General features: G+C 37.0%; 1 protein-coding gene across 11 annotated transcripts in view; it reads right to left on the reverse strand.

Moving 5' to 3' along the window:
* Positions 1-12,056, reverse strand: part of LOC120525680 (pumilio homolog 2-like) — a 255,653-nt gene that overhangs the window by 128,218 nt on the left and 115,379 nt on the right. For all 11 annotated transcript variants that reach the window (XM_039748192.1, XM_039748184.1, XM_039748189.1 and 8 more), the window contains 2 exons: positions 8,021-8,160; positions 65-194 (listed from right to left, as the gene is read on the reverse strand). In XM_039748192.1, coding sequence (XP_039604126.1) covers positions 65-194; positions 8,021-8,160 — 270 coding nt within the window. The remainder of the gene's footprint in view (positions 1-64; positions 195-8,020; positions 8,161-12,056) is intronic.

The following is a 12,056-nucleotide window of genomic DNA, read 5'->3' on the forward strand; positions in this document are numbered from 1 at the left end:
CTTATATTTAAATAATAAAACATATATGAAACTAAAGCATTATGGTTTTCATTTTTAAACAGACCTGGAATCCCTGTGGCAAGTCCTTGGCTGAAGGCAAGGGTTGGATTTGCAGCTGCTAAAGATTCAGCTTGTTGGTTTTGCTGACTTTGATTAGGAGTTAGGGATCTCTGGTTTCCACTGGTGCGCAAAACCTAAATACACAAAAAAAAAGAGTGCAAAGTGAGGACTAGCTGTTTAGAATGTCAAGATTTACTGCCACATTAGGAATCATGTTAAACATTATGCAACACTATTTTAAGCCCTAATCACCATAAATATAAAAATATTTTAAACTTTTGAAGACACTGGCAAACCTTACTGCATTAAATTTAGTACTCACTGTAAATTAAGCCATTAAGTTAATGATCTAGGCCTCAAATTCCTTACATTGTCCAATTCCTAAAAGTGACACACTAACTTAAAGTCAATTTAAATATTTATACAAATTATTCTTATAAAAAATGTCAGAAGTTAACAAATGAGAAGAGATAATCCACTCCTTCAAGCTCATTAGTTTAGTTAATTATAAAGTTGTCTAATTATCTCACTGAGATACGTTTTGAAAGTTATCAAGGGCTCTGCTCGAGATACCTGACTAGGTCGTTTGTTCTAGATGCCTATGACCTGTTGTGAAAGGTGAGCTTCCTGGCTTCCATGCTCCTTCCCTTAAATTTCCATGGTGTCCTCGAGCATGTGACACATTATTTAACTGAAAGAATTAAAATGGATCAGCATTATCTGACCACATGGCTTAGGTCTGCATGCATCATTCTTTGCTCAGTACTAGAAGTTTAACTAATTCTCTGAGACTCTCAATGTATGACGCACCCTTAGCTCCTAGAATGTATTTGGTTGATCTTCTCCACACAGCTTCCAGACAAGAACTGCACAAAATACTCCTGAGGCAGTTTCACCTACACATTATCACCTTTGAGAAAAATATACCTTCATTTATATTTAACAATAAACCTAATAATTTGCCTTTTTAGCTGCTTCTACATACTGCCTATAAGATGAGAACTTTGTGCCAAAGTTAACTTCTAAGTCCTTTTCAGAGGTTGCTTCCCCATCATCAGTGTAACTTTGTACGTCTTTTGCCTATAGGAGTGGCTTCAGGACAACTCTGTGAATGTCCTTGAGTGGCCCAGCCAGAGCCCAGATTTGAATCCAATCGAACATCTCTGGAGAGATCTTAAAAAGTCTGTGAACCGACGCTTCCCATCCAACCTGATGGAGTTTAAGAGGTGCTGCAAAGAGGAATGGGCGAATCTGGCCAAGGATAGGTGTGCCAAGCTTGTGGCATCATATTCATAAAGACTTGAGGCTGTAATTGCTGCCAAATGTGCATTGACAAAGTATTGAGCAAAGGCTGTGAATACTTATGTACATGTGATTTCTCAGTTTTTTTTATTTTTAATAAATTTGCAAAAATCTCTAGTAAACTTTTTCACGTTGTTATTATGGGGTGTTGTGTGTAGAATTCTGAGGAAAAAAATGAATTTAATACATTTTGGAATAAGGCTGCAACATAACAAAATGTGGAAAAAGTGATGCACTGTGGATACTTTCCGGATGCACTGTAAGTGCACAGTTCTACTGAATTACTGTACAAGAATGTTTTCTCACTCACTAATTCACCAATATAGTCTTATTATCTTTTTATGTATTCAGTTAGAGTGGCAGTTTGAATAATAGTGTTCTTATAAAATGTAGCTTTTACAAAGGATTTTACTATTCAACAAGAATTTTGAAGTACTAGTAAGCATTTGTGTGGCTATCTTGGTATACCGCTTTAACTCTAGAATTACCAGAGCCTACGAAAAACCTCATAGATACGCCCCACCTTAAAACGCTTCGCATCTCTCTGTCGGCATCTTTTGTCCTTTAAATGTGTTGATAAGCAGCAAACAGCCTGCTATCACATCCCCCACCCCGCACAGTTTTCTCAGCTCAAGTCTGTTTACCTGCGTGTCAGTTGCTTAGAGTTGAATAGAGTGAGAAGTCAAGCAAAATTACACCTTTTATAAATACTATATTGTTATTTGGAAAACTTGCATTTCATGTGTGTTCCGTGTCTACAATGATCTATGTAAACACATCGTTAAAACAGAAATGCTTTTCATGTTTTAGTAATAAGACAAAATGTAGACATGAAGTGTATAATGTGTGAAGCTTGAATTCCAAATATCAAAGAAACACTTTCACAAAAGTTACAAATATAACAGAACAAATGCGCTTCCATTCAAAAATATAACTGCAGAAAAAGCACCCATGTTAGGGTGCAACATTGACAGGCAGTTGCTATGAGAGCTTCGGTGGCACAATGGTATCAACTGTTGACTGGTAATCAAAGCTTCACGGGTTCGATCCCAGACGAGTCCGTTTTGAGAAGTGAGCTGCTGATATTCTTACTATTTTAGAATAAAAACATACATTTGATTCCAGTCTGTAACAGCCAGTGTAATGTATGATACTTGTAAAGGTTAGCTTTGTTTTTTTTTTTTTATTTATTCAGTTTTATTCTCTCAGCTGCGTTCACAATCCCAACATATGCCCCCTCACGCATTTGACACTGCTGTTTTCACATACCCGTGCTATAACAGAGGTCAACTCAGATCATGACGAAGCTTCTACATCGGAACAAGAATGCACGTCGCACTTTTACAATCGCTGTAATTTGCATATGTACATGGGAAGCTCTGCACTGTACTTGTGACTATAGGAAGTAAGTAAATAAATAAAGGTAAATAGGTAAATAACATTCGATCGCAATTCGATCTTACATACAAAGGACGGTGCATGTGCCCTAAAATATTAATATTTATATTTTACTTACATAAAAGCCAGATCGAATGTTATTTACCTTTATTTATTTAAGTCACAAGTACATTGCAGAGCTTCCCATGTACATATAGAAATTGATCGATGGCAAAAGTGCGATGTGCATTCTTGCTCCGATGTAGATGTGTCGTCATGATCTGAGTTGACCTCTGTTATAGCGCATCTATTTGAAAACAGCAGTGTCAAATGCGAGGGATGGGGGTTGGGATTGTGAATGTGGCTGAGAGAATAAAACTGAATAAAAAAAAAAAAAACAAAGATAACTTTTACAAGTATCATAAATTACACCAGCTGATACAGACTGTAATCAAATGTATGTTTTTATTCTAAAATAGTAAGAATACAAGCAGCTCACTTCTCAAAACAGACTCGTCCTGGATTGAACCGGTGAAAATTTGATTACCAGGCAACAGTTGATACCGTTGCACCACCGAAGCTGTCGTAGCAACTGCGTGCCAATGTCGCACCCTAATGTGGGTGCTTTTTCTGCAGTTATATTTTTGAATGGAAGTACATTTGTTCTATTATATTTGTACCTTTTGTGAAAGTGTTTCTTTGATATTTGGAATTCAGGCTTCACAAATTATACACTTCATGTCTAAATTTTGTCAATTATTACTAAAACATGAAAAACGTTTCTGTTTTAACGATGTGTTTACATAGATCGTTGTAGACACGGAACACACATGAAATGCAAGTGTTCCAAATAATGATATAGTATTTATAAAATGTGTCATTTTGCTCGACTTCTCGCTCTATACAACTCTAAGCAACTGACACACAGGTAAACAGACTTGAGCTGAAAAAACTGTGCGGGGTGGGGGAATGTGATAGCAGGCTGCTTGCTGTTTGCTGCTTATCAACACATTTAACATTTATATGTTACTTACATCTTGCCTGAAGAAGGGGCCTGAGTTGCCTCGAAAGCTTGCATATTGTAATCTTTTGAGTTAGCCAATAAAAGGGGTCATTTTGCTTGACTTTCACTATGTTACTTACATAAAAGCCAGATCGAATGTTATTTACTACATGGCTGTTTGCAAATAAAGATGCACTATAACAGAGGTGAACTCAGATCGGAGAAAGAGAACAGAAGCCCTCCCCGCAAGAAACGTCCACTCACATATAAGAACAACGCAGCTGCACTAGGCATAAAGGCAAAAGATGGCACCGTTTGAATACGGAACGAATTCCGGCGTCATCCTGCCAATCACCTGTCTTTCAAAGAAACAGTACGGCTTACAGAGCTCGTCAACATATCGTGCAAACTCATGTTTGTGATTATGTTTTGTGATGGTCTTTACATAAGAAGCATTTATATGTTACTTACATATATATATATATATATATATATATATATATATATATATATATATATATATATATAAATGCACACTTGATTCACTCACTCCCATACTTACCAACTAAAAAAAAAATTGTTATTTAGCAAAAAAAAAAAAAAGCTGAAATTTGTCAAGTTGGTGAATCAAGGGCAGTAGGTCTCCAATAAGAAAGAACATTTCGATATAAATACAGGCAGTCCCTGGGTTACGCACAAGATAGGGACTGTAGATTTGTACTTAAGTTGAATTTGTATGTAAATCGGAAACAGGTACATAATTTTAATAAATGCCATTGTTGACCGACTGTAACCAAGTGCTCTGCCAATGAATGATGGAGTTTCAACTCTTTCTGACCTCATTATTTCTACTTTATTTTCAATGGTGAGGGTTTTTCACTTCTTTACTGTATCACCAGCACTTGCATCAGGTTTGGTGTTTCAGAGACATTCTTGAAGGGTGAAGACAAAAGGTTAAGATGAGCTCTTCTGCACAGCTCTGTACAGCCCTCACAGCAGGAAGGCACCCATCCTCAGCAAGTCTGATGTATAGGGTGGGCCAGATATAATTATGCAATTTTCATTACACTATAACTTATTCAGTTTATTACATCTAAAATCACCCGAAAAATCCCGGACCATCAAGAAGTGTGAGAACTAAAGACATGAAGAATCGTATTCGCGCCGAACTGGAATCGTCCTGCATAAATCAAAGTCATTGAGACGATCTGGATCTGCATAATTTGATCTGGGCCACCCTGTACTGACAAGAGACAACTTCCTGCTATGCGTGTAACAGTACAAGCAGGCTTGCTACTGAGAAAGAAATGGGGGCAGCGACGGGCGGTTCATCACCAGCCCACCTCACAGTCACCTTCCACTACAGCATGTTGCCTGCGTCTAACACCACCGCCCCAATTCAACACGCAGACATCCGAGGCACACTACAATGCTACTCCCCGCCGCCCTGTTCACCCTCAATTTGGCGCACAAGATCTGACGCCATTTTCAAATAATATAAGTTTATTTGTTATACCACGTCTTTAACTGAAAACGGCGTCAGATACAGGGGGTGTGTGGGAGCTTGAACATGAGTGAGAGAATAAAACTGAAAAAAACCCCACTAACTTTAACTACATTTACAGACGCAAATCAAATGTATGCTTTTCTTGTATATTAACAATAAGAGCAGCTCACTACTGAAAATGGTAAATTTGGGAAGCAGCTGATATCGAAACCACAACCTCTTGATTGGAAGGCAGCAGTTCTTAGCATTTCACCACGCAAGCTGTCGTATCAACCGTCTACCGTAACCTGCTTTCTTTTTTCTTTGGTTAAATTCTTGAATAAAAGTGCACTTGTTTTGTTATACTTGTACCTTTTGTGAGAGTGTTTATTTCATATTTGTATTTCAGGCTTCACACATTATACATTTATTACTTAAACATAAACATTTCTGTGTTAACTATGTTTTACATAGATGGTTGTTGACACGGAACACACATGAAATGTATGTATTCCAAATGATGATGTACTATTTTACACTATAAAGCTGCAACACTTCACTCGAAGATAAACACTGAGCACTGACAAACGTCTTTGTGAATTGAACTGCAGCGGTGGGTGGGGGGGATGGGTCAGCAGGCTGCTTGCTGTTAATCGACACATTTACAGGACAAAAGACTGACGGAGAGGTGAGAATGAATTTAAGGTGAGCCGGATTTACGAGCTTTCTCGTAGGCTCTGGTAATTCTAGTGTTAAGAAAAGGAAGATATTATCTTCTTGACTTTACATTGCAATCCAGTTTATTAAAATTTTCTGCAGTTTCTGCTGCAGCATCACAATTTTAACATTATTAATTTACTATTTTTTTAAATTGATAATTCAAAATTGTAAAATACAATTTTAAAACTACCACCTTTGATATACAGTACTTGTTATTATTTCAAGTGAATACTGTTTGCTTTATGTAAAATAACTAACTATATTAAGTAACATAATACAGGGTCAAATTCCAATGGAACAAAGTACCCAGCACTGAAGAAACAATTTGTTATAACACAGATTTTGTTCAAATTGGTTGGATCACAGCATGGCCTTTCGGCATGTACAGCTGATAATACTGACTGCAGAATGCAGATCTTGATGGGCAAACTTCAATTTTCTTCATGGTAACATCAAAGGTAGCAAGATTTTACAACTTTTTCTGCAAATTGCTTTAGTTACATAAATGGCATCCCTTGGTGTTCATAGTGCACCATCAGACTTCAAAGTCCAGTGAGAAGAAATCCGCCTCAGTGTCCAAAGCGCTGACTGTCTGTTACATAAACAGCACACTCTGTGTCAGGAAAGCATGCCCCATAACTTTCTAAAATGGCTCACCTCGAGTGATGTTGTCAAATGAATACATATGCTCTCCCTGATGGCTGACTGTTATTTTGTAGTCGAGGAAATAAAGATCACATTCTTAAAAAAATAATCTCTGCATAACATAATTTAATATTAATAACATAATTTATAATGCAAAAATTATAAAAGCCTGGTGTACAGGTGTTCATAGGGCAAAATTATGGAAAATTTATGAAAAAGTTTGAGAAACTTGAGTAGCATAAACACGAGGGAAGTTCAGCAGTCAGGACTGAGAGCAAACTAAAAATTAATCCTCAATTTGATCAATGTGCTCAGCAAAGTGAAACCGTACCTTGAGAAACACGGAGAGTCTAGCTGCGGCAAACCTCCAGAACCCCCATTCAGCTGGAAGTAACCCTTCTCAAGCTCCACAGTTAAAAGAGCATAACAATTGTCAAGTATACCAAGTTACATAAATGTGCAATCTAATTGGCTATTAGTAGAGCACCACAATCGTAATTTTTGGGCAAGGAACAGAAGAAATAACTGTATTTTGATACTTTATAATGAAAAATTTTGCAGATAGAACAGACTTTGCAGCAATTAGGTTTTTTTAACATTAGTTCTACAGGAAATTGGCAAGGACAAAAAAAAAATTAAATTAAATCCACTGATATGGTTAATGTACTAAATGCACTTGGAAAAGATATAGTATTTCTTTCATGTTATACAGATGTGTAGCTAGAAAGATTGGTCAGCATTTCATTTTGTCGCACTAACTAAAAAAAAAAATCACTGCACCAATTTTTCAACAGGCATGTAAACAGTTATTTTCTTTTGTCCACGAAGTCTAAAAGATGTGCAAGTATCTTAGTAGTGAGACAAATAAAACTGAATTTACAGAGGGAAAACTAAATTTAAAACATATAATATACTTGAAAAAAGCAGGCACAGGATTCTCAGTAAATGTGCCATGGCAGCCATCCTATTACATATTTTAAGATGTTAAAAATCATTGCTCTATATATCATAAAAAAATGCTCCAATGACTTGTGACATTAGACCTTTAACAGATACTTTATCTAGCTGCAATGTTTATCTGCAAGATGCATAACTGTGCCTTTTCAGTTACATACATGGTGTCTAGTGAACATTTACTTTGTACAGTTTATTGTACATAAAATCAGTACTCTCATTCTGAATATAGTGTTGCAAAGGACATTAGTATTGCTGGAATTTAAGCAATTTTACACTACTTTAGAAGCAAAAACATTTTAGTCAAACATATGACTAAACTATTACATAGCTATCCCAAAATCCCTGCACCACACAAGAATCATACAAGGTAACAATGTGCTATAAATGACTTTTCCCAAAGCTAAAGCACAGCAGAACATTAGTAAAATATCCTATAGAGGATTTTTTTTTCTTTTTCTGGAAAAACTGACCTGTTGCTGACTTTGTCCTTGGTTAGTTGCCTGCTGATTACTGGAGTTATTGGCAGCTGCTGCAGCTTGTTGTTGGAATAGATTTGCTGGATAAACACCCCAAGGTACACCATAATATTGAGGGGGGACAACAGTAGGACCTAAAAATATATACAACAGAATTGTCAATATGCTTGTGTGAACAGCACAATACGAGAATCTCAAAGCATAATATCAGTAACAAACACAAGCTAAACGGATGACATTCAATAATTAATAATCCACAACAAATCTGGATGTAGTCATCTATACAAATAATAATTAAAAACCTAGCTTCAATAATTAATAATCCACAACAAATCTGGATGTAGTCATCTATACAAATAATAATTAAAAACCTAGCTATGTAAAATCTCGTGCTATTGACCAGACTAAATCAATGTCACTGATTGGAGGGGGAAAAAAAAATACAGTATATATATAAGAAACACAATTCTCTGGTCTGTTGAGACAAAGATTGAACTCTTTGGTGTGAATGCCAGGCGTCATGTTTGGAGGAAATCAGGCACCGCTCATCACCAGGCCAATACCATCCTTACAGTGAAGCATGGTGGTGGCAGCATCATGCTGTGGGGATGTTTTTCAGCAGGAGAAACAGGGAGACTAGTCAGGATAAAGGGAAAGATGACTGCAGCAATGTACAGAGACATCCTAGATGAAAACCTGCTCCAGAGCGCTCTTGACCTCAGATTGGGGTGACAGTTCATCTTTCAGCAGGACAACGACCCTAAGCACGCTGCCAAGATATCAAAGGAGTGGCTTCAGGACAAATCAGTGAATGTCCTTGAGTGGCCCAGCCAGAGCCCAGACTTGAATCTGATTGAACATATCTGTAGAGATCTTAAAATGGCTGTGCACCAACGCTTCCCAAACAAACTGATGGAGCTTGAGGTGCGCTGCAAAGAGGAATGGGCGAAACTGGCCAAGGATAAGTGTACCAAGTTTGTGGCATCATATTCAAAAAGACTTGAGGCTGTAATTGCTGCCAAAGGTGCATCAACAAAGTATTGAGCAAAGGCTGTGAATACTTAGGTACAGGTGACTTCTCAGTTTTTTTATTTTTAAGAAATTTGCAAAAACCTCAAGTAAACGTTTTTCACGTTGTCATTATGGGGTGTTGTGTGTAGAATTCTGAAGAAAAAATGAATTTAATCCATTTTGGAATAAGGCTGTAACATAACAAAAATGTGGAAAAAGTGATGCGCTGTGAATACTTTCCGGATGCACTGTATGTTTCTGTGTCAGCAGTGGGGTCCTCCTGGCTCTCCTGCCATAGCATTTCATTTTGTTCAGATGTTGACGGATAGTTCGAGCTGACATTTTTGCACCCTGAGTTTGCAGAATAGCTTGAAAATATTTTGAAGTTGATTGGGGCTGTTTATCCACCATTCGGACTATCCTTCGTTGCAGTCTTATCAATTTTTCTCTTCTGCCCACGTCCAAGGAGATTAGCTACAGTGCCATGTGTTGTGAACTTCTTGATTATGTTGCCCACAGTGGACAAAGGAACATGGAGATCTCTGGAGATGGACTTGTAGCCTTGAGATTGTTGATATTTTTCCACAATTTTTGTTCTCAAGTACTCAGACAATTCTATGCTCTTCTTTCTGTTCTCCATGCTTAGTGTGGCACACTCAGATACATAACAGAAAGGTTGAGTCAACTTTTCGCCATTTTAACTGGCTTCAAGTGTAATTGCTATATTGCCAGCACCCGTTTCTTGCCACAGGTGAGTTCAAACGAGCATCATATGCATGAAATACAATGATTTACCCACAATTTTGAAAATGTGCCAAAAATTTTGTCCGGCCCATTTTTGGAGTTTTGTGTGACATAATGTCAGATTTGCCTTTTTTTTCCTGTTTTTCTGTGTTGTTCCAATGCACATAAAGGAAATAAACATGTGCATACCAAAACATCTGTAATTGCAACAATTTTCTGGGAGAAATGGTGCATTTTCTTGGAAAATTCCAGGGGTGCAGATAATTTCGGCCATGACTGTATCTACTTTGAACCAGAAAAGGTTTTACGTTTAAGAAAACATTTTCCAAAGGAGGATTATGAAAAGAAAAGCAAACTGAAAGTAATAAAGTTTGTTACTCATTCACGATACAATATTCTTAGGGTAAGCATGCGCTTCCTGTTTGCTTATTTACTCATAGCAGCCGTCAAGGTTTGAGTTTTATATTTACCACAGATAAACCACCAACATCCAGCAGCCTCAGCACAGCAGGTTGCATATTCTCCTTTTGTCATTCCAATTCTGTTTCATCAACTGAAATGGCTTAATAATAATAATATTTATATTGCAACTTTCCCATGCTCAAGGCTCTTATAACAAATGATGCACTGAACAAAAAAGTGCATAGTTTCTGATATAGTAACTGAAAAGTTAGCATGCCCTGAAATAATCAGATTTCAGCATGCATCTGCCATCAAACCATTGTGACTTTACATGTAATCCGTCTTGTTCCTACTAACCTTCATTCCTCTCCTCTCTAGAGCATATCTCCCTCTCCAGGGTCTCCTCAACCTGCTCCCTACTCTTGCTACAAATCACAATTGTCATCGGCAAACATCATAGTCCACAGGGACTTCTGTCCAATCTTGTCTGTCAACCTGTCCATCACCATTTCAAATAAGAAAGGGCTCAGCGCCAATCCCCGATGCAGATATCACTAGCATGCAGGCTGAGTCTATAGTGCCTGTAAACTGAGGTAGGAGTTATCTTGTATGTCACTCAATATTGTAGAGAACTGGGGTATCCCCTTGAAAGTCAAGCCATATGACATTTTGCTATGCTCCAGTTCAAAGTGAGTGCATGCTTTCAATCCAACCAGCTCTGGAATTAGAAGTTAGGCCTACCAGATAATAAAACATGGTATTTCATTATATGGATTGTTAGTGCTTTAATTCTTCTAAGACAAATCTTAATCACATTGTAGAATTTTTCACTTTCTGACAGCATTATCCATATGTTTTGTGATCTGGAATAAATTTATGTGTCTTGATCCTTCCCTTCTCCTTCATTTATTTCAGAACACTGTATTATCACAGACACTTCATGATGGACATACACAGGTTTTAATGGATGCGTGTTAGCTGGAGAGCTGCTGTCTCCTTTGTCATTTGCATCTCATTAACTGAGAGCTGATTAAGAAAACAGGCAACAATTAAATCCTTAATGCAGCTGTTTAAAGCTAAAATAATAGACAATTAAGAGTTCTAAATTGGAAAAAAAAAGAAAAAAATGAGTTAACAAAAGCTAAACCCCAAAAAAGCATTGTTTAAGCAGAAAATAAATGGGATTAAAAATGTGGTTAAAGGAAAAACCTGCAGCCATTGCAGACCTCCAGGATTGTAAGTGAGTAACACAAATCTAAACCCTCCAAAATTTTGTAAAAGTACAAAATAACAGATTAAAATGTTACATTCAATTGTGATTAAAGCTACCATTTTCACAGGATGTATGCTACAGGGTGAAATAACATTTATCCCATTATTCCTACTAATTACCTGCTTCAATTGAAAAGAATACAGGTTCCTGTAAACTTGTGTTTTCCCATAAGTATCAACAAAAGCTACAGTCAGTCACTGAGAGCTCCAGTGAATTAATAATATTAGCCTCTAGTTTAAAACAAACCTACTGTATATACAGAAAAGTACTCAATATATCAGATTAACCAAGGCCCATTTTGTTTCACGAAATTTCCCAGGCAAATCCAGGTAACACAGTGAGTAATGCATAATCACCATGTTGAATCTTGCCACTGGAGATAACTTTTATCACTCCAGATTTAAATAGATACAGTATAGCACACAGAGTTTAACCAAAGTAAAATGAAAGATAATGTACTTGGGTGTATGGTTATAATAAAAATAATTTTACAAATAAGAATGATCGTCAGTGGTTACTAAAGGATCAAAATGTCATACCTCCAGCGTTTTACAAAGCTAGTTACAGGTGCAGAATGCATTTCTCATCCACTCCTGTTTT

This window comes from Polypterus senegalus, chromosome 3, assembly GCF_016835505.1.
Source record: "Polypterus senegalus isolate Bchr_013 chromosome 3, ASM1683550v1, whole genome shotgun sequence".
Taxonomy (NCBI): domain Eukaryota; kingdom Metazoa; phylum Chordata; class Cladistia; order Polypteriformes; family Polypteridae; genus Polypterus; species Polypterus senegalus.